Source organism: Rousettus aegyptiacus, unplaced genomic scaffold, assembly GCF_014176215.1.
Source record: "Rousettus aegyptiacus isolate mRouAeg1 unplaced genomic scaffold, mRouAeg1.p scaffold_m13_p_9, whole genome shotgun sequence".
Taxonomy (NCBI): Eukaryota; Metazoa; Chordata; class Mammalia; order Chiroptera; family Pteropodidae; genus Rousettus; species Rousettus aegyptiacus.
In genome coordinates, this window is record NW_023416312.1 from 24,398,944 (window position 1) to 24,421,553 (window position 22,610).

General features: G+C 38.0%; 1 protein-coding gene across 2 annotated transcripts; it reads left to right on the forward strand.

Moving 5' to 3' along the window:
• Positions 1–1,589: 1,589 nt before the first annotated feature.
• Positions 1,590–21,988, forward strand: ATP6AP2 (ATPase H+ transporting accessory protein 2). 2 transcript variants are annotated; one of them, XM_016156591.2, is made up of 9 exons: positions 1,590–1,779; positions 7,357–7,487; positions 9,147–9,278; positions 13,582–13,677; positions 13,834–13,971; positions 14,860–14,913; positions 15,850–15,999; positions 16,774–16,893; positions 20,918–21,988. In XM_016156591.2, exons 1-9 carry the CDS (start codon positions 1,743–1,745, stop codon positions 21,110–21,112), a joined length of 1,053 nt encoding a protein of 350 aa, XP_016012077.1. In that variant the 5' UTR covers positions 1,590–1,742; the 3' UTR covers positions 21,113–21,988. The 2 variants fall into 2 exon arrangements, with proteins under 2 accessions (XP_016012077.1, XP_016012076.1); XM_016156590.2 differs by having other exon boundaries at positions 1,620–1,779; positions 20,921–21,988.
• The last annotated feature ends 622 nt before the right edge of the window (positions 21,989–22,610 follow it).

Sequence of the window (22,610 nt, forward strand, 5' to 3'; positions counted from 1 at the left end):
CATTCAGGGCCTTTGGTCTAGAACTTGTTCTAGGATATGCAGAAAGATAGACAAAGAATTAAATTTTAGTTGAGGTGAAGAGAAATTACTACATCATGCTAAAAAATGAATTTCGAAAAATGACTAAATTCATATTGATACTTATTTTTTTCAAGCCAGTCATTTTGGAGTTGCTGTTTGAGAAATTATTTGCTTTAGGCATATTTGGTAATCCAATAATTTCACATTCCTAATGGAAAAATATCCTTTTCTCTTTCAGATTTCTTTAAAGTCACATTTTTGAAAATTCTCCTCTGAAAAAATACAAATTTGAGAGTTGAAAAATTTCCTGAATTTGAGTGAGGAAATCTAGGTCCCATTTCCTAAACTGAGAGTAGCTTTAGTGAACATAGTGGGTTCTATAAGTCCAAACCTGAATATCCAGTGAGTGTTCTGATTCATTTTCAGTTGGGCAAATTTTTCCTAGGATAGGTCTGCTACCTGAGAAACTCCTGGGGTCACTGCTTTCAACATACTCTCCTTTTTTCTCCCTCGGTTAATCCCAAGAAGAAAATGGAGACAGGAAATTGAGGAAACAGGGCATTCATTCCCCCAAAAGCTGTACATTTGTGCACTGAACAATGCTCAAACACCTTTAATGGCTCCCATTTCCTACCAAATCAAGTGTAGTTCTTTTATGTAAAATTCAACATCCTCAACTTAGTTTTTGCTACCTGGAGAAAGCTCCCCATCTCTTTTCCTTGCATATTGAAACCACATCCATCTCTTAACATCATCAACTGGGGCATCATTTTCTGACCACTGATGCTACACTTTGTCCCTGGTTTCTTCACATCATGGGCAAAAAATTATGAGCAATGGGAAGGGAGGATCCTAGTCTAATTAACATGTCTAGCTCTCAAGTAACACAGAGTGAACGGATGAAACAATAAGTAATGTTCTCATCACATCACTCTTGGTAGACCGGGAAAGTCTTAGGAGGTAGGGTTGCTAGATTTAGCAAATCAAAATACAGGACATCCAGGTATATTTGAATTTCAGACAAACAACGAATACTTTTTTTTTTTTAGTATAAGTCGGTCCCATTAAATATTCACGACATATTTATACTAAAAATTATTCGTCGTGCCGTACTTGGAGGGCAGGGATTCCCCTAGGCGCCTGGTGTCTTCCTAGCAAGTGCTCAGCACCTATGTGATCTATGTGGTAGTTAGAATGAAACCCAAGCCAGCCTTGCAACTTCCACAGCTATACCGATGGCAAGGTGGTGCCCCACGACTAGGAAAGACAGACACCCGGGTGGAGACCATCAACCGAGACTGGCCAAAGGATCTGCACTAGGGAGGCAGCCCTACACCATGGGTTCTCCTGCCTCCTCAACAGCCTACGTCTTCCCCCGCCCCAACACCCGCCCTACCCTTCATCTCGTGACCGGTTGTCAGGGGCCGGGGGCGGGACTGCCTGGCTCTGCAATTGCTTCCTGCCATTGGCAGGGCCTAACATTCATCACGGTAGGCTCCGACCATCAGGCTGACGTTGCCCCGGCTACGCCTCTCCCGCCCGCCACGGCGTAGCTGGCGATTGGTGGAGAAGGCGACAGCTGTCCCAGCGGAGGCGACGACGGGGCGGTCTCAGGGAGTGGCGACGAGCCAAAGCGCGTCACCCCCTGGTGCTGCGGTGGTCGCTCGCGTCTTGCCCGCCCGTTCCGTGTTGTCCTGCATTGCTGCGGCCGCCGCGGAACCATGGCTGTGCTCGTCGTGCTGTTGTCCTTGGTGGCGGGTGAGGAACCGGGTGTGGGTGGGGCGCGCTTCAGGAGGCCTTGAGCCTTGGGGCTTCGGGTCGGGGGCGGCCGCGGGAGTGCGGCAGTGGGGCGGGTGCCGCAGTGCAGGCAAGAGGCGGCAGCCTCGCCCCAGCTGCTTCCTTCAGCCTTCTGTCGGGACTGGCCCGTGGCGATCCGGCCTGGCGGGGCCGGGGCCAAGCCAAGCTGGGCTGCGTGGGGGGCACATGAACCGGCTTCACCCTCTGTCTCTTCAAGGAAGGCGCGTCCGCCGGTCTTGTCTCCAGCCTCGGGTCAGCTGGCCGGCGTCTTCCGTCTCGGGGGGCTCTTCAGAGGACCGGAATGCATTTCCCAATTAACTGTTGAACTGTAGCTCTCTGCGAAAAAGGGAAGGCCGACTTCTTAGCTGCCATCAGCTGCTGCATTTCTTTGCATTTTTCTGTTGTCTCCATTTCTAGCAGTTGTCATCAGTGATTGGTGAAATCCTCTCCCCTCCTTCAGCGTTTCAGGATACAAAGTTGGAGGCGGAATAATTGGTTTCATAAGATTATTTCTAAAGGCGAATTAAAGTACCTCTCAATAGTTTGTCATAGTTCCCAATTTTAAGGATTTGGAAACTAAGATGTGAGTCACGTTCTTATGGTCACATGTCAAATAATGATAGCTTTCTGAGTGGAACCTAGGTTCCCTAGCATTCAGCAGGGGGAGTGCAAGTCAGCTTATATTTGGCCTCTTCCTGTGTATCATGTAATTCATTTAATTTTACAGCAATCCTTAGAAGAGGATATTATCTTCGTTGTACAGAGTGAGCAGACCTAAATAACCTAAATAACCTAACACCACACAAGTGGTAAGCAGAAAAGCTGCAGCTGGCTTCAAACCATGTGCCTTTTCTATTATATGTGTTGTGGCATGGTAGTAGAATGCTACTACTGTGTGAGAATGTGGGAATGACCGGGGCGCAGACTAGCCAACAAGAGGCCAAGTTGAGAACAGTTTGGAGGAATTGGGCTCTTCCCCAGTGTATTGATTTAAAACCTATAGCTTAAAAATCAATAGGAGGCCTATGCCTCTGTTGTGTGAAGTGCTGGGAGTCCCACTTTTGGATTGGTGCTTCAGTTCTGCATGGACGTGTAGACCACTGGATGTTCTTGAAATCTGTAGGTCTCCATCCTTGGAGTGCCCAGTGTTTTGTGCTGATGATAGTTACACTTATTTTCATGTCCCCCGAATGTCAGGATTCTTCTGTTTCTTTTGTTTCTGTCTCTGGAAAGTCATTCTAGTCTATCTAGTGAGTGACTTTGGGGAAATTTTTAATTTTTTTTATTCTGCTTTTGAAATTTAAAAATCTTCCATTTGATATTGTGAATTAACTGAACATCTGCTGGAATTCCATGTTTAATGTTATTTTGATTCAGTGAGGTTTAGTGGTTTTTGTTTTGGGTTTGGTACCTGTTTTGGACATGCTTTCCCTAACTGGAATAGTCTGATCCTGTCAGCTTCTGCATTCCTTGGTCTTGTCAGCTGAGGTTAAATTTCTGTTTTCCACAATGACTAAATATGATTTAATGGAAAACATCTTTAAGAGATCAGACTTCTTTGTTTGAGAAAAAAATATGTCTTTTAAAATGGTGTTACCAAACCAGAGAGAGACTAGAGAAAGGGAACTAGGGTTATAAATACCATGTCATGAGGAATATTTGAAAAAATTCAGATGTTTAGCCTGGAGAGGAAAGGCCATGGGCAAACACATGGAATTTGAAGGGATGTCATGTTGAAGAAGGATTTGATTTGGTCACTGAAGCCCCATAGGTCAAAAGTAGGACCTATTTATTTTTTCACTTATTGATCCCATCCACCATTCATAGGTCACTGCATAGTGTGATGGAAATTCCCTAAGGACAGGGGACTTAGCCTCTAGCCCAGAATGGGGAGACTGAAGGAAATTTCCTAGGTGGTGGTAGGGGGATGCCTCACAGGACAAACATGAAAGTTTGGGGTGGGAAGAAAATGCAACTTCCACAGTACAGTGTGTGTAAAAGCACAGATATATGAGAACAAAGAGCAAATAGTTTGTTGGGGCCAGAATGTATAGGGATTAAGTTCGGAGATCCCAGAAGTAAGGTTGGCAAGGTGCCTTGGATGTTATCTTTTGGATTTTGTCTCAAAGGCTCTGGGCAACAACTGAAGGTGCTTAAGCTAAAAATGAATGAACAGACCTGTAATTTTAAAAGGTTATGATAGGAAGGCTAAATCAGAGAGTGGTCTGGCAAGTCATAAGGTGGCCAGTTTCAGCAAAACTGGTCAGGACCAGAAGAGTATACTGGACATGGAGGGAAAAGGATTTGTGGGATAACCACACACACAAAAAAAATGTCGACAGAATTCAGTATTCGATGAGCTGTGGTGCTGAAGAGAGATTTAAAGACGACCAATTCAAGCAGCTGGGTAGAAGTGTCATCCTTCGAGATAGAGAATATAGGAGGAACCTGTGGAAAGATGGTGAATTCAGTTTGAAGGACCCATGGGACTTAAATGCTCAGCAGGCTGTTGGGTATGTAGATTTAAGGCTCAGTGGAAATCTAGTCTGAAAATTAAAATCTGGGAGCCATCAATGTGTTTTTGGTGTTTGCAGCCTTAGGAGTAGTTGGGCCCACCCAGGGAGAAAGTTGTAGACTAGGAAAGCAGTGAGAGTAAGGAATGTAACCCTTAGATCACCGTAGTGTGGAGTTTGCTAGGTGGATCTACTGGGATGCCAGAGGAATGTACATCTGTTTTTTAATCTCGATCTCTCTCCTCTCCATGTCCCGTCCTCTCTTCTCTTCTCCCCCCTCCCTATATATAGTAATGGTCAGATATTTTGTCCCTTAGTTTGGATTTGTCTGATATTTTCTCATGATTAAATTGTGAAGAATACCATACAGGTATCTCATCCTTTTTTAAACTTTTTATTTTTGTGTGCTTTATAATATATTATGAGCATATAGTCTATTGTGCTACAAGTGTATGCTGTATAAATAAATATATGTATAGTGTAGTGAGGCTACTTTCAAATTTTGTACTGAAAGGGTTGAAATCTAAAAAGTCTGGAATCACGTCTCTCAGGGACAGGAAGGGAAAGAAACTAAGGAGAAGCAGCCAGAGGGATTGGAAGAAAAACCAGGGGCCTGAGCTGATGAGGGCCAAGGCAGCAGATTTTCAAGGAGGGAGTTGTTGGTATCAGATACTTTGGGAGGGTAAATAGATTAAGGACTGAAGATTGTCTTTTGGATTTGGTGAGTCGTTTCAGTGTCATGGTGGGGTCAGAAACTGTAGAGTAGGTAGTAAATGTGAAATGAAAATACAGAAGGGAAAATGGGCTACTCTGCCAGGATTCTTCCTCTAAAGGGAAATGGAGGCTGGTAGAGCCAAGGATGACCAAAGGAAGTTTTTTGTGGTTTTACTTATATAATGGGAGCATGGTAGCGTATTTTTATGCTTGAAAGAGCCAGTCAAGAGGGGAGATTTGGTAGTGCAAGGTGTGGCTTCATTTATTCAAAAACTCAACAAACATTTATTGAACACCAGTGTGTCAGGCATTATTTTCAGCCCTGGGGATGTTGTGTCAACAAGATAAAGTGAAATCTCTGCCCTCGTGGAGTTTATGTTCTACAGGGCCAACTTTGTATGCCTACAACCATATAGGCACCTAACTCCTGATAATGTTGTCTATCCCAGAATAGTGGCTTAATGAACATTAAATGAATGATTTAATAGGTGAATTAATGAAGGTCCCTAAGAAGGCTGAACCAGGGGATTATTTTAGACTACATCTGAAGGGAGAGGAGAAGGGTAGGGGGTCATGCAGATAATTGTGGGGAGAGAAGCGGAGGAATTCCTGTTTTCTCTTAAAGCAGGTTATCTGGTGAGACTGAGTTGGGAGTGATAAAATAGGAAGTTGAGAGAAGGAAGCCCATTTCAGTCAATTCAGTACAAGGGAAAACTTTATTCAAAGGACTGCAGTGTTGGGGCAATGGAGATGACTGCTGGCAAACGTAGTGTTTGTAAGTTGAAGTGGCGTCCCCCTTCGTTGGTGTCCCCATTCAGGTAGAGGATGGGTGACTTTCTGTCAGGTATTCTGGATATACCTGTATGAAGCAGCAGTTTCTTGTATAGGAGTCCACAACTGTAAGAATTTTCTGAAACTCCAGGCTCCTGAAGAACTGTCGTACAGGCACAGAAGTGGACTGTAACTATAAATTTGGGACAAAGTAATTTAGTATAACTTTTCTGGGGTTGAGTAAGTAGGACCACATCTCAAAACAGGGCTATCTCCAGATCCAAATTTGGTTCTTTAAATGTGTACAGTGCTTGGAAAGTATGTGTCTCTTACCACCCTATTTTCCTTAGAGTTTGCAATAACTACTACGTTAGTAAACCAAGATGTCTATCAGTTAGAAATGTCCATTCTATTCTAATTTTTTTTAGTCTGCCTTCAGCTAGAACAAGTTGGAAATTCAGGTTCTGGCAGCTGCACTGAATTGAAACTCATAATTCTTCTTGTTGTATCAGCACCATCCTGAGGCCTTTTATTTACTGTCAATACTGTAACAGCAAAACATTTACTGTTGCTTCTAACTTTATTCCCACACTCTGTAAGTGGTACTTTCCTTAGGTCAAAGAGAATAACAGTGGTGTTTTATTAAGGTCTAATTTCCCATACTAGGCATGAACAAGATTTGTTTTAGACTTGGAGCTTCTTTTCATAGGAACCCAAAAGTTTCCATTAGCCACTATGTGTAAGCTAGACATCATCAGGTTAACACATGATGGGTGAAGAGGCCAGATACTTCATCCTAAGCCTTGGAGGGCTTAAAAAATAGTCTCATTTATTCTCATCCTTCATCTTTTAATCCCGGGCCCCACACACCTAGACTAGCTGTCTTTATTATTACAGAATACCTTTTCTCACCCTCTTGATACATCCATTGGAAATACTATTTCCTGGATTTTGTTTCTAAAGTCTGAAATGTTTTATATTCTGACTGGTAACATGTGCCACCATTTGACAGTCCTCATTTCACTAGGTTTGCCTGTGGGATTTAAGGAAAGATATGATATATCCTAAGGCACACTAACCTGCTAAAGTTTAGAGTGAAATACTAGGAATTTTATAAATTTTCATTTTGAAGAGTGGGTTGATGTTAGAAATAATTTAGAGTTTTTAAGTTTTTTCTTTTTTAGTCTGTGCCATGGTTTTTTGTTTTTTTAAATTCTGGAGAAATACAACTGATTTCTAATTCTTGATAAATTGTTACATGCCTATGTTTAAGGGCCTTTTGTAGAAAGGCATCTAGATCATTAGGAGAATTCTGTTTCATAGTTGTACCTTTGTTACAACAGAATGTATGAACTTAAATTCTTAGAGTGATACCTTGGAAAAGAATATATAGATGTGTATTTAGGATTCGGCATTTTGTCCAATCATAATTTAGTATGCTAAGTCAATGGAGAATGAGAAACATATTTAATAATTTTCAACATTGATGCAAGAGATTTATAATGCTGATTATTCACTTATTAATCTGTTTTCTTCTCAGGTGTTTTGGGAAACGAGTTTAGTATTTTAAGATCACCAGGGTCTGTTGTTTTCCGGGATGGAAATTGGCCTATACCAGGAGAGCGAATCCCAGATGTCGCTGCATTATCCATGGGCTTCTCTGTGAAAGAAGTATGTGTATTTAAAAAAAAATATTTGGAGCTACTCTTGAAAGCATTTTTTGTTGATTTCTGCTAATAGCCCAAGAAAGCAACAAGCAAATATAAGTATATTTGTGGAACAGATTACAAAAGTAAAAAAGCTCATTTATAGTTGGGGAGATTTTGGATAAGTACTTCAAGCTTGGCCTATGAAACCAAATCCTTATAAATCATTAACCATGTAATAGTTTATTCATAATAGTGAAGAAGTTCTTTGTGTATGAAAATGCATTTGTCCTATTAATAGAGTGTATAAATTTTTTTTTTCAGTTACACATGATAGATTTTTGTCTTAGTTCAGACTGCTATTCCAAAGTACCATAGACTGCGTGGCTTATAAACAACAGACATTTATTTCTTACTGTTCTGGAGGCTGGAAGTCCGAGATTAGGGTGCCAGCATGACCAAGTTCTAGCGAGGGCCCTCTTCCAGGTTGCAGACTATCAATTTCTTTTTGTAACCTTACATGGTGGAGAGAAGGTGAGAGAGCTCTCTGGAGTCTCTTTTGTAAGGGAACTAACCTGATCTATGAGGGCTCCATCCTTATGACCTAGTCACCTCCTTAAGGTCCCACCTCCTAATACCATCACATTGGGGTTTAGAATTGCAACATGTGAATTGAGGGAGGGGGACACAAATGTTTAGTCCATTACAATTAATTATGAATGATAAAATACGTATGCATCTTACCTGAGTTTAGGAAAATAGTGTGGTCAGTAGCTGTGGGATAGCCTAGCACCTTGGTTTCCTATAATTTAGCCGTAACCTATTATAGTAACTAGCTGCTTACAGGATGTAGCAGAGGGAGCCTAGATCCTATCAGTATGTGAAAGATCTAAGACTAAGGGCTAAAAGAAAGGGGAAGTAGTTTGCTCTGTCTTCCTGTCATTATATCCTCCTCTTTTCTAAGTTCGGTGCTTTTGATGTGGTCTCTAGATATCATCAATCACTCAAAGGAACTTTCCTCCTAGTTCCTGAGTGCCCTTGAAACAAGAAGTAATGCATGGGAACTGTCTCTCTGATGGGCTGATGGGAGCAGTCCCTGAGCCCCAGGTGTGAACATGACTGGTTGTTTACATTTAAAGATGAAATTTGTATTTTGTTCTTTAAAGACTTAAATTGACTACAAATGGCTGTTAAATAACCTTTAGAAACAATTAGTATAATATGAGTTACTTTCAGCAGGAATTTTGTTTTATTTATAAAGAACTTAGTCTAAAGAGAATTGTTAATGAGTCTTGCCATGTCATTGTGAAAGAGAAAAGTGATGTTGTAAATCAGGGCAAACAGTGATGAAGGAAGAAAATGTCCATGGTTATATGGAGACAAAAATATTTTGTGATCTGGAATTTGTAAAGTGCCTATGTTTTGTTTACTTGCCTGCTTTTTTCCATCAAAAGTTTGACTTTATTGTTCAAATCAGTAGAAGCTTAAGAAAATGAGAAAAGTAGAAATCTGCATCCTTGATTAGGAGATTACAATTACTGCCTTAAATAAAACATTTGCTTTACCTGGGAATTTTCATTGCCAGTATCATCCCAGAACCCCCTGATTCTGCTTATTAGATGTTCTGGGGCATGGTTTCCTCAGTTGATAATTAAGCACCCTTTCATGCTTTTCCGTGTTTTAGGACCTTTCTTGGCCAGGACTTGCAGTTGGTAACCTATTCCATCGTCCTCGGGCTACCATTATGGTGATGGTGAAGGGAGTGGACAAACTCACTCTACCCCCAGGCAGTGCCATTTCCTACCCTTTGGAGAATGTGAGTATTGTAAAAAGTTAAAGGTTTACATTTTTAATTTTGTCTTGTCAGCTGGCATTGTGAATTGTGTTCTAAGCATACTTCTCTTGTCTTTTTTTATTCACTGATTAATAAGTAAAACAATTTATTTTTTAAAAAATTACATGGTGATTATAAGTTTATTGAGACTTGTCCATTTCCGATGGATGGGAGTACTTTCTCAGGTAAGAGGTATATAAATTGCCCCACTCTCAGAATAGAGGTTCGAAAAAGAGAAACCAGTTGAGAGTGTATGTGGCTGACATTTTCTTGGGCATTATCTTGTTACTTTCCCTTTGGATTTTTACTGCATTTTTGTGTAAAAAGGAGCCTGGAGGCTATTTGGCTGGCTCACTTACTCCTTCATCAGGTCTTCAAGGAGTAAGGGTAACTGAGCTATTATGAGAGGCCCTCCTTCTTCTGCAAGCATATAGAAGTCACCAAAACAGTTTTACATGTATAACTAAATGTGAAAGCAAGGAAAGGATACATACCATGTGCCAGATTTAGATAGAAAACTCAAAAGCCAGAGTTGTGATCAGGAGCTGAAGCTGGAATTGTGTTCGCTGCAGAAAGCCAGGGTCTGTAAAATACTGTCTTATTCTTGAAAGGAGGACTAGGGCCACCACAGAGGAGCTGACTCTCATCCTTGGCTGTGGGATCCTTAGATTCTCCTTAAAAAATCAGAACTACGAGCTTGTGCTGTGCTCCAAATTTACAGGACACACCCCATATGGACATACCTCCACAGCGCAGGGTTCCTTTGGTTAAAAAAAAATTGACAAGTCAGATTTACAAAGCACTTGGAAGAAAAATGCCAAGCAGGTATAACAAACAGAATTCATCCCTCTAGAACTACAGGTGATAGACTAGTCTCAAAGAGATTTAGAAATACATACATTAAAATTGTGAGAGTTAAAGGAAGGGATAGAAACTGTGAGGCAGCTATAAGACATTTTGATATGTGGTACTTTCATTGATATTCACTCCTAAATATTTCATCATTTATATTGTGATTTCTTTAACCCATGAGTTATTTAGAGGTGTTTAATGTGTGGGTTCTTTTAAAATCATTTTTGATTTTTCAATTTCTAATTTTATTGCATCGTAAGATAGGTCTGTATGATGCTGATTTTTTGGAAATTTTTTCAGACTTTCCTGTGGTCTAGTATAGATTATTCCAAGCACACATGACATGCTTAGAAAAAAACAACTATGTACTAGGCCATGAGGCAGATCTCAACAAATAATACAGAATCTGTATCATATAAACCACCCTCTCTAACAACAATGCAGTTAAATCTGAACACAATAACAAAATGATACCTTAAAAACATATTTGGAAATGGTAAAAAAAAAAAAAGATATGACTTTTCAGGTTTAAAGCACATTAAACACCCAGTAGCCTAAAGCCAAATCACCACCTAGACATAGTAAAATTGAAGAACTGATAAGGACACTGAAAATCTTAAAAGCTTTCAGAGGAAAGACATTGTCATTACAAAGGAATGAGAGTAGAATGATAGCAGATTTCTTATCTGTTGCCCTTAGAGACGAAAGAGCAAGAACAGAAAAGCAGTAATTTGTATAGTATAAGGCTAGGCTGACAATGTTGTTTACATAGTCATAATAATGAAATAATATTGATCCAATGAAAATTATGATAGAACTGTTGGGAGGGTGGAGAGAAAGAAAAAGAATGCATGTATGGGGCAGGGGATGGGGCTGTGGTTGGTGACTGTCGTAGAGCTAAATCCTCATTTTCTGTATTTGGGAATAAATAGATAGTGTCTAAAATTGAAAAAACTGAGATGTAGTAATATAACCATATTATTTAGAGATAGTGGTAACAAAAAAAAGGAAACAAAGGATTCGAAAGTGAGGACTTAAGAGAAATGGGAAATGAGGGGAGGGGCAAACTTATTTTTCATAAAAAGTCTCATAGAAAACTATCTCCTTAAACCATTTGTATACATAACTTTTTTTCTATATAATTCTTGAAAAAAAATTTAAGTCAACAGGAAAAGATAGTCGGAATTGATGCACTGCTAAATAATTAATGGGTTGAGGAGAAAATTACAGTGGAATTTTCAAAATTATTTGGAACTGAATATCAATGAATGTACCATATATTTAAAAAATTCTGGGTTGCAGCTAAAGTGTTAAGAAAAGGGAAATTTACAGCCTTCCAATGCACATGTTAGACAATTTAAAAGATGGAAATTAATGTACTAAATAAACCAGAAGAATTCAGAGTAAATGGAAGAAAGGGAAAAATAAAAATCAAAAGGCAGATGTTTAAAAATTATTTTTAAAAATTTTCACAAGATTATGTGATTACGTGATTTCTGTGTAAATCACTGTGGCAGATCCCTTTAAAATAAGTATATAAAAATCCAAAATGCTATTAAGATTTTCATTAGCATACAATCCAAAACTAAACATTTTAAATCAGAGTAGCTTCATTTTATATGAGTAGACTCTGTGAAAAGAGGGCCTGTTATTGCTTGACCCTGACTGATTGCTCCTAATACTTTTCCTCGCAGTAGGTGGTGAGTGAGATAGAAGGCTCAGAGGAAAAAACCCACAAAATATTTTTTTTACATAGAACGTCTTGGAATTCCACTTAATGAAGCTTCTATTTGATTAGCTAGCTGCTTTCATTAGAATTTCAAGTCATACAGATACAGAAATTCGATTTTCTCCAGGACAAACAATGCGTATCCTTATAATACAGTGGAAGAAAACAATCACTGGATTTTAAGTAGCTGAGCTTTTTCCTTTTTGAGCTTAGCGATCTGTATAATTTTTTTCTTTTCCCTCACAGTTTGGTGCTCATCTGACTCAATAGTTTCTCCAATTTGATTGCTAGGGAGGTGTTACCTTTAATCTTCAACTTCCCTGCCACGAGTGCCATTTCAGTACTTCAGTGAAGCTGGAGAGTTTATGTTACATGTTGTCATGTTCCCTCCAAAGCCTGAGGAGGTGAACTGTGTGATTTCAAAAGGAGAGATCTTATGGCTGACTCAGGGAGCTGGTGACTGACTGTATGCTTTTACAAGTTTGGACTCTTTCTCCTTCTTCACTCATTAACTCATTTTAAGAGAATTTTGGAAAGAGTTAATATGCATTTTGAGTAAGAGTAAACATTGATTTTCTTTCATAGTATGAAATTGAGAAACTTAATTTTGATGGCAGGATTTCATCAGTAAAATTTATATAATCACATTAATTCTGCCTGTACCATGTTGATATTAATTTGCTACTTATAAACATGAACCTTTTACTAGTAAAGGGAATTAACTAGAAAAAAAACACTGTAAGAAATCTCCATGAAAACAAAACCACTACTACTATACTGCTTATTTTAATACAATAATACTGAGAATAAAATAATTTTTGAGGGGAAAATTATTGTAATTTAGTGTTAAAAATAATGTGGAGCAAAAACAGATCTATGGGGATGGAAGTCAGAATTTTGGTTACCCTAGGGGGTAGAGGGAGTGGGTGGGTGGCTTTTAGGGCGCTGTTAATATTCTTTCTTGATCTGGTTGGCTTACATGAGGATATCCGTTTGTAAACTTTCTTGAGCTATTACCCCAAGATTTGTGTACTATATTATATGTATGTTAGACTTTAATAAAAATTCAAGAAAAAAAGTAGGTTTTACCACAGTTGGTTATTTCAGTTTAATATCACCATCATGTGGTCCTAAGAAAAAGACTTCACAATTCTGTGACATACTTTATGCCTTATCTAAGGGTCTTCAGTCTGTCTGAAGACAAATCATACCTCTAATTAAACATTTTTTAAATTTTAAAATGAAAAATGAGGTCTATTTCTTTTGCAACTAAATTTAAGTCTTCAGATTCTTCTGGCCTCTTAAATGCAAGTTAATACTTAATTGTAGAATATGCATTTGTTGTATTATGTTGTAATTAATTAATTATTTAATATTGAAACCAAATGTATTGCTGCATAAAATACACGAATGGCCACCAGAAAATGATGGTTTGTGCAAGATAGTGTTACGTCCTTTGTGTTTGCAAGTTATTTCCTACTTAGCCACATTGGGAGACACACACCCCTTTTGGCCCACTAGGAGACTGTTTGATCTTCTGTACCCTCAAAAGGGTTCTTTGAATTTGGATGTGATTTGGGTCTTCTGAATTATCCATAGAAAATGCTGTTGCTTTTTTTAAGGTTCCTTTTTTAATACTATCTGAAAGATTTTTCTTCCCACTTTGGTTCAGATAATAATTAAAGTCTTACTCTTAAATTTCAGGCAGTTCCTTTTAGTCTTGACAGTGTTGCAAATTCCATTCACTCCTTATTTTCTGAAGAAACTCCTGTAGTTTTGCAGTTGGCTCCCAGTGAGGAAGTAAGTAATACAGTTTTTATTTAAGATACTTTAAAAAATAAGCTTTCATTATTTAATGGAAATTTAAAACCATTTTTATGAAAAATGCTGTCAGACTTCTGTATATCGGAATTAATCAGTAGAACATAACTTAAAAATTTTGAATTCTTTTTGCAGAGAGTGTACATGGTGGGAAAGGCAAACTCAGTTTTTGAAGATCTTTCAGTAACATTACGACAGCTCCGCAATCGCTTGTTTCAAGAAAACTCTATTCTCAATGCACTTCCCCTCAATTCTCTGAGTAGGAACAATGAAGTAAGTACAGTTATTGAGTGGATTAATATCATTTCTGGTTTTCCACATTTCTTGTGTTCCCGACTTTAGAGCAAATGACATTTTAGAAAATGAAAAGTTTTGCAAATTTATTGCTGGAGTAGATTCTTCTTTCCTTTAGTGTAATTTTTTTTATGAAATCTCATATTTTTGTGAGTTGACCTGTAGTAGTAAATAGTATTACATTCTAGTGTGAGGATTGCCACCAGTTAATCTGGACAAACCAGAAATCACACTGTTTACTTGGTGGCTGGTAGAGCTGTGTGGATCTGATAATGTTGGAGCCTCCATCATTCACTCCCCCTTCTGAAGTGTTGTCTCATTTGTCTAGTTCATTCTTGATAGTACATTTTTACTTTTGACTCCTGTTTTTCAGCTTCACCACCTACACATGTGCCCTCTTAACCTCATGGCATGCCACCTTTGTATGCCACCTTTCTGGCTCCCTCCCCTCTACCTACTATGATTGACCAGTACCACAGTCTTATTATCCAATGTGGAACATGTTCAAGGGATGTGAGTAGACTGGGCCATTGGCAGGAACTCGCTACGGTGCACCAGAATATTCTGATGCACTGAGGGAAAACCACTGTAGAGTTTGGATGCTTTATCATAGGTTTATTGGAAGTATGGCTATTGAGCGGTAGTCACTGTGCTGGGAATTGACCATCACCCATCACCTTTCTATTGGAAAATAATGTTTTATATGCATTTTCAATTGAAACGAACCTACCAAATGAAGGACAATTGTTGCATAAATTCACCTACATGCTTAAAATATGTAATATCCTCTGCCTTACTTGATAAATGGCAAATACAAGTCTCCGATGCATATTTAAAGTAATGGTCATTTCTTTCTGTTCTCCGCAGGTTGATCTGCTCTTTCTTTCTGAACTGCAAGTTCTACATGATATTTCAAGTTTGGTAAGTAGGGTGCTCTAACTTTTCAGTTCCATTTATTTTGGTTGCAAAAGACATTTCTAGAGAATCTTTGATAGTGAAACCAATTGAAAAGTTTCATCAAGTATGTCCTGAATTTACAATCCCATGAAAGTTGAGGAATTAGTGGTGGTGTTGGAATTTTGAACTCATCTCATGTTACAGTCAAATTATTTTACATTTCTACTCTTAGGAGACAGTAAATATATCTTCCAAGAATACAGGCCTATGGTGGGCCACCCTAGCTGCAGCCCTGACTTGACTGTTGATTACTTGTCAGACATTAAGAGTTGACTCCTATATTTAAAATAGAAATAACAGTTTGGACTAATAATGCTGTTCAGACCAAGTGAGGAAGGGAATAAATCTGCCTGAAGGGTATTTTTTTCTGTTTTGGTGAATGATTTTTTAAAAAAATCCTCATGTGACTGAAATAGAAAAACTTACCTATTTGCTAGCTACTGAAGTTGTTGCCCAAACTTCTTCTTTTTCAGTGGGGTTGGTTTGGGAATCTAGAAGCATAGTGCGGGGGCCGGTGAGGTGGTCCAGGAGGGCATGTGGGAGGCATCTGCTCTCTGAGCATCAACGGCTCATGTTCTGGGATCAGACTGGTCCAACCATCTGTTCTTTTATACCCTGGGCCATATCTGAAGTTTTTAAACGAAGGAATTTTTTTTTTACAAAAGCTTTTATTACATACTTAGGGAGCCCTATAATTGCACTTTAAAAAGAGATTTAGGCTGGATTTGTTTTATTGGAAACTCCCATTTAAACCAGCTCCGTTTGCCACCATTTAAATTATTTGTATATGGTGACACACTGGTGTGGTTCTATTCAGCCTAGTTTAATTAGGCATAAAACTTCAACTGGTCATATTTGAAATTACTTCATTCGCTTCCTTTTGTTTGTTATTCTCCTAAGTTGTCTCGACATAAGCATCTAGCCAAGGATCATTCTCCTGATTTATATTCACTGGAGCTGGCAGGTTTGGATGAAATTGGGAAACATTATGGGGAAGACTCTGAACAATTCAGAGATGCTTCTAAGATCCTTGTTGACGCTCTGCAAAAGGTAAATTATGGGGTGTGAGGGGTTGGAGTATGACCATTTCACTTTTAGCCTCTTAATGGAAAACATTTGCCTAGTGAAATACTGTTGATTGAAGTCTTACTCACCTTCTTTGGAGGACCTATGATTTTAGTGACCAAGGATAAAGCAGGTCAAAGGAGTATATTGGGATGTCTCTAATGCTGGCAGAGGCAGCATAGGAAATGATAGATAACTCCAGCACAATAGAGTACAGGAGTTTGTTTTATTTTTAATCATGGTTAAATGTAAATAAAACTTAACATTTTAACTATTTTTTAAGTATACAGTTCTGTGACATTAAGTACATTGACATTTTTGTGCCGCTATTACCACCGTCCATCGCCAGAACTTTCATCATAACTGAAACTCTGTCCCCATTAAACACTATGAAATAATTAAAGAATATCTAGCACAGTACCAGACATTTAGTAGATACATAATAAATGATCATTTTCTCCTGCTCTTGAAGTTACTCACTTGCAGCTCTTCCTTTATTCCCCTTTCCTAATTCCCTTCTCCCAATTTATATGCCAACAAATCCGGGCTCTTCTTAATTTTATTTTGAACATTTGTATGTTGAAGCTTAACGGTTTTTGAATATTTTAACATAATCAAAACCTTTAAGACTTGGCTGTTTTAAGAAAGTGTATTTCATGAGCCAATAGGTAAGTGTATGTTCTGGTCGGTGCACAGAAGCTTTACAAATAATTTTAATAAATATATATTTAAGATTCATAGTGATGTCAGTAACTTCAGTTTGCAGATGACATGTATAGTCTTTATGGCGGGAATGCAGTGGTAGAGCTAGTGACTGTCAGATCGTTCGACACATCCCTTGTGAGGAAGACAAGGACTATCCTTGAGGCAAAACAAGAGGTGAGTAAATTTTTATATCTTCCTTTAAAATTGTGAAATTAACTTGTAAAAAACCCACTAAAAGCTCTGTAACCTATGGGCAACATGAATGAGCAGTCAGTAAGTCTAAAAAACAGTTTCAGTTAAAACAGATTTCTTATTCACATAGATATATGTATTTTGCCAGTGATGCTTAGTTCTTTTAGGGATAAAAGTAAATCTGTCAAAGCTGATAAGATAATTCAAATATTGGTATTACAAAGAAACATCAGAAGTTAATGTGAGGGAGTGGTGTGGCTCTCTTAGTCTGGAGACCCTGCTTTTCCAAGAGGTAGGTACATTGTCTTTGTGGTACAGCGCAAAATCCACTGTGTGCACTTTTTATAATTTGATTTATTTCTACAACTTTTTGGCTTGGTTCTTGCTTTGATTTTAATCATTTAAAGTGTTATAGCAAAGGTGATAGATAGCCATAGTCGAATGTGTATGTGTGTGCATGTGTGTATACATTCACATAGACAAGAGTAACACTGTGGCTACCTCAGAACATTGTGAGGCCAAGAACATTATTTACAGTTGGCCTTATCTCTTGGAGCAGATTCCCAATCATTCATAGACACTCCCCTTTGCACCCAGCAATCCATACCTTTCTCAGTTTTACTGATCGCAGGGTGGGACTTAGCATAAGGCCATCAAAGGTAATGCCTGTTCAAGATAATCTAGACATAACGGCTTTGAGATTGTTTCACTCTAAATTGGAGTGAAAGGACCATGTCAAGCTAGACAACCCGAAAAATTTTCCTACTATAGAGCATTCAGAAATGCTGGATAAAAATAAACACCTTCGTGAGTGCATAGTTGATTGCTCAAGTAAGTAAGGGGAATTCTTAAGAAAATAAAGAAGAGGAACTTGAAAATTGTGTGGTAAGCAGGCAGCCCTAGGGACATTTCTAGTTGGGTTACCAAGAGACTGGAAACAAGGTCTTTGGTATCTGAATGTGGCAGGAGGGTGGAACTGACACCTCCATATAAAGCTGGGACCCTGAAAGGACTGTGTCCTAAGAGGGTAGACTAGAAAACAAGTCTGCCCACCAGCAAAGGGAGACTAAAAGGCAGCTTGAGCTTTGTGTAGTGATAGTAGGAACTGCAAGTGGGAATGTCTCCTAGGGAATTCTTAACTGCAGGACCACCTTTGTGTGAGTTTGGGGCTCAGTTTTGTTACCTGCAAGTCCCAGGAAGCCCCAAGCCAAGAAATAAGCACATACCCGCATACTCTGTGATGCCCAGCAGAAGTAAATGTAAAACTTCTCTGGCAGGATACACCCTCCACACAAGCCTTGGTGGAGAGGGGACACCCTACAGTTAATCTCCCCAAATGTGAGCTCAGAACATTGTAAGACACAGGTGGAACCAATCTACAATGAGTACATGGTAGCTAAAGTATCAAATGGCAGAATTAGACTTCTAGGAACTTCAAGTAATAGAATATGGGTATAGGCCATAAAATAACCATTATAACTGATTAAAAAGATTACAGAGGAGTCAAAGAAAAGGAAAAAGATACAGATTTGAATTAATGGGAGACTTTTATTTTTTTATTTTTATTTTTCAACACAAAAAATGAGAGACTTTTAAATACTAGATTCTTTCAACATTGACCATGTTAGGCCTGGTAGTTTATGTCAGGTGACTCCAGAGAGAAGTGCAGCAGTTTCAACAAGTTACTCTTGTTTTGGGAGTTTGACAAACCAGTTTTACAGAGCTGAATCAGTTTATATTCTCAGAGGCATCAGGTCGAATTTTGAATCAGCTGCTGTAAGGAATAAGTTGCATTTATTAGAAAGTAGTTTCTGAAATTATTGTACATGTGGTAAGGGGCAAGACTCAGGTGATGTTACTGGATTTTCTTTACCTATAAGATAGCTAAGTAACATTTTACATATATAATCTAAAATTTAAGATTTCTTTTTTTAAAAACCTAATAGACCGAAATGAACACTTTGAAATGGCAGGTTGCCAGACATTCCTGGGATTCTATTCTGTCCATACCTCCAGTTTCTGATTCACTACCTGTTGTCAACTTTCATCTCTCTATGTCTGCCCCTCAATTCTGCATTGATAGTCTCGTCTGCTTCGCAGAGAAAAAAGGCTTTTGGCTTGAGCTTTCTTTTTAGGGTGATGAAACCTTCTAAAGATTAGATTGTGGTGATGACTGCAACTCTATAAATATACTAAAATTTACTGAATGTAGACTGAGAATGAGTGTGAAAAGAACCCATTTACAAAAAAAAGAGAGAGAGAGAGAGAGAGAGAGAGAGAGAGAGAGAGAGAAAGGTCTCTCAAGGGCAAAATCCTTTAATGTTTTCTCAATTCTGAGCTCCCTGCATGTAAATGTACATGTCTGTATAGCCATCCTCTTCAGTTGAAATCACTTATTTTCCTTCAGCTTAAAGAGAGGCAAAGGTTTAAGGAAACATTGAGTGCTTGCAGCACACCAGATGCTGGGGCTGTGGGTTATAGTCTCTCCTTTGTACTCACTGCCAGTCCCCCTGCCCTCCTTTCTTCCAGCTCATTAATTCAGCACCCTGCTTCCCAGCCTGTCCTTCCCAGATCCATCCTACACATGGTCATCAAAGTTTTCTTAAGACAAACCTGATCATGTTACTTCCTGATCAAAATTTGGTCAGTGGCTTCTTGTTGCCCATAGGCTGAAGGCCAGATTCTCTATAGCTTCCCTGCCTCTAGCTTCAACTCCTGCTAGTTCCCTACCTTTTTTTTATTCTCTAGCTAAAACGAACTAAGTTTCCTAAACACTGCCTTTGCCAGAAGGGATTACATTTCTCAATGCCTTTGCACAGGCCTGGAATCAACTCCACCTCCACCAAGGCCCAGAGATCTCTCTTCAGGACAAAGATGTGCTTGACTGAACCATCATTTATTTTCCTTTCTGAAATTAAAAAAAAAAAGAAAACAATTTTAGTGGATAAATATAAATACAATCATGTGCCACTTAACAATGAGGTTACGTTCTGCAAAATGCATTGTTAGGTGATTTCATCGTTGTATAAACATCATAGAGTGCACTTACATAAACCTAGATGGTATAGCCTACTACACACCTAAGTTATACGGTATAGCCTAGTGCTCCTAGGCTGCAAGCCTAGGAGCATGTTACTGCACTGAATACTATAAACGGTTGTAATGTGTTGTGCTACAATGTTAAGAGGGCTTACAAGATCACCAAGCCACAGGAATTTTTTTAGCACCATCGCAATCTCATGCGATCACAGTTGTAAATGCAGTCCGTCATTGACTAAAATGGCGTTAAGCAGCACATGACTGTATATAACGTGTAACACTAGTTAATTTAAAGAGTAAAAAGAATTTTAACACTATACACCTGAAGAGAATACTTGTTTCTCTGGAGCTCCCTCTGTCTTAACCCTCTACCCTCCCTGTCTAGAGGTAATTGCTGTCCTGAATGTTATGTTAATCATTCCCTTGCTTTTCTTTACACTTTGATTACATAACATATTTATCCTTAAACAGTGTTGTTTAGTTTTGCCTGTTATTTGAATTTTATATAAATGGAATCATACCATATGCATTTGTCAGTGTTTTATGCTCAGTATTAAGAGTCACGCAAGCTGATAAACATAGCTCGTAGTTCAGTCATTTTACAGCTATGTGTTCCATCGTATGGATGTGCCATAATTATCCATTCCTTGATGGACATTCTTGTCCATGTCTCTTGGTGCACATATAGAAGTTTTCCCTAGGGTATGAACTTGCTGGATCATAGGACATGCATACTGCATACCTTCAACTTTATTGGTATTGCCAAATTTTCTCAAGCAATTGATCTGGTTTATGTTTCACCAACATTTCATGTTATCTTCTCCATGAAGGCTCCCTTTTTTGGTTGCTCCTAGTAAAAACATGCCACTTATGAATAAATTTGTTAGTGAATGAATCATATCTACTACATTGAGATAATTTTTTATCTCTTCTTCCCTCTTGATTTTCTTTCTTTTCTTCATTGTAGCAGAACCCACCAAGTCCCTTTAACCTTGCATATAAGTATAATTTTGAGTATCCAGTGGTTTTCAATATGGTACTTTGGATAATGATCGCCTTGGCCTTGGCTGTGATTATCACCTCTTACAATATTTGGAACATGGATCCTGGATATGATAGCATCATTTATAGGATGACAAACCAGAAGATTCGAATGGATTGAACTTTCCTTATGCCTAACTTAGAAAATGGATTTGGAAATTGTTTTCTTAAAATAAATCTTTAGTGTAGTTTAAAGTAGATAGTATACTTTAAATTTTTTTTAAAAAGTAAATTTTGTTCTCAATTTTGTGTGTGCTTGTGAAGTTGTTTTAGAGTGAATTTTGGTATTGATGTGAATTGATTTGTGTGATATAAATTCCATAATATCCTCAAATATTATGATATAACCATTTATATAATTTCATTCCATTTAATATTTGGAAATAATGCACTGAAATAAATGTAAAACATTTAGAATAGCTTGTGTTATTTTTGTTAGGAAAATGCACTGAATTTTTTAGAGACACTTATGAATGCTTAATTTCCTTACACAGGACAGATTTAAATGATATTTGGGCTATTATGTACTATGAACTATTTGTAAATGTTCTAATTTGATGTAAATATCTCTGAAACAAGAAAAGGTTTTTCACTTAGGACAGCCGTAAACTATGAATATGTGTTATATAGTCACTGAGATTTGGAACTGCATCTGATTGACAGAGGATAACTTTTTTTAACCTCTTCTGAAAGTTTGGTGATCTGGATGATCTAGTGTGGGTATTAAAAATAGTACATTGATCTCAGAAGAAACTAGCTTTGTGAAGTTACAGATGTTTGTAATTATACACATAAAAACAAACATTTGGGGGACATCTTAGGGCATGAATATAAAAATCTTTTTATTTCAGTAAACTTTTCCCACTGTGTAAGTTACCATGGTTTGTGGTACAACATCATTCTATAGAATATTAAGTGAAAGTAGATGCTCCTTACTTTTCGTGTGGAAGTGGACCAATATCTATAAAGAGTCACAAATAAAGTTAATGATTCCAAATTTGTGTCATTTCAATATTAAATCTATTTTATATTGTAAAACCCTAACTAACAGTGTTTTATTTAGTCAGAATTGGCTGTTTTCATTATACAAATGGTTTTGTGCCTTTTTTATTGTTTTATTTTCTGGTTACATTATTTTTTAAATGATTTTTTTTATTTTTCAGTTACAGTCAACATACAATATTATATTAGTTTCAAGTGTACAACATAGTGATTAGACATTTATGAAACGCACGAAATGATCACCTGATAAATCTAAGACCCATCTGACACCATACATAGTTATTACATTATTGACTATATTTCCTATGCTATACTTTACATTTCCCATGACTATTTTGTAACTACCAATTTGTACTTCTTAATCCCTTCCCCCTTTTCACCCATCTCCCCAATCCTCCTATCTGGCAACCATCAAAATATTACTCTGTCGATGAGTTTGCTTTGTTTTTTTTTCCGTTTGTTTTTTAGATTCCAGGTATAAGTGAAATCATATGGTATTTGTCTTTCTCTGTCTGACTTACTTCACTTAGCATAGTATCCTCTAGGTCCATCTGTGTTGCAGATCTCAAGATTCCATTCCTTTTTATGGCCGAATATATTCCATTGTATATATGTAC

Coding starts and splice junctions, on each gene's coding strand:
- ATP6AP2 (XM_016156591.2), top strand. CDS start 1,743: ATGGCTGTGCTCGTCGTGCTGTTGTCCTTGGTGGCGG. Junction 14,914..15,849: donor TACATGATATTTCAAGTTTG/GTAAGTAGGGTG, acceptor TATTCTCCTAAG/TTGTCTCGACATAAGCATCT. Junction 16,894..20,917: donor TCCTTGAGGCAAAACAAGAG/GTGAGTAAATTT, acceptor TCTTCATTGTAG/CAGAACCCACCAAGTCCCTT.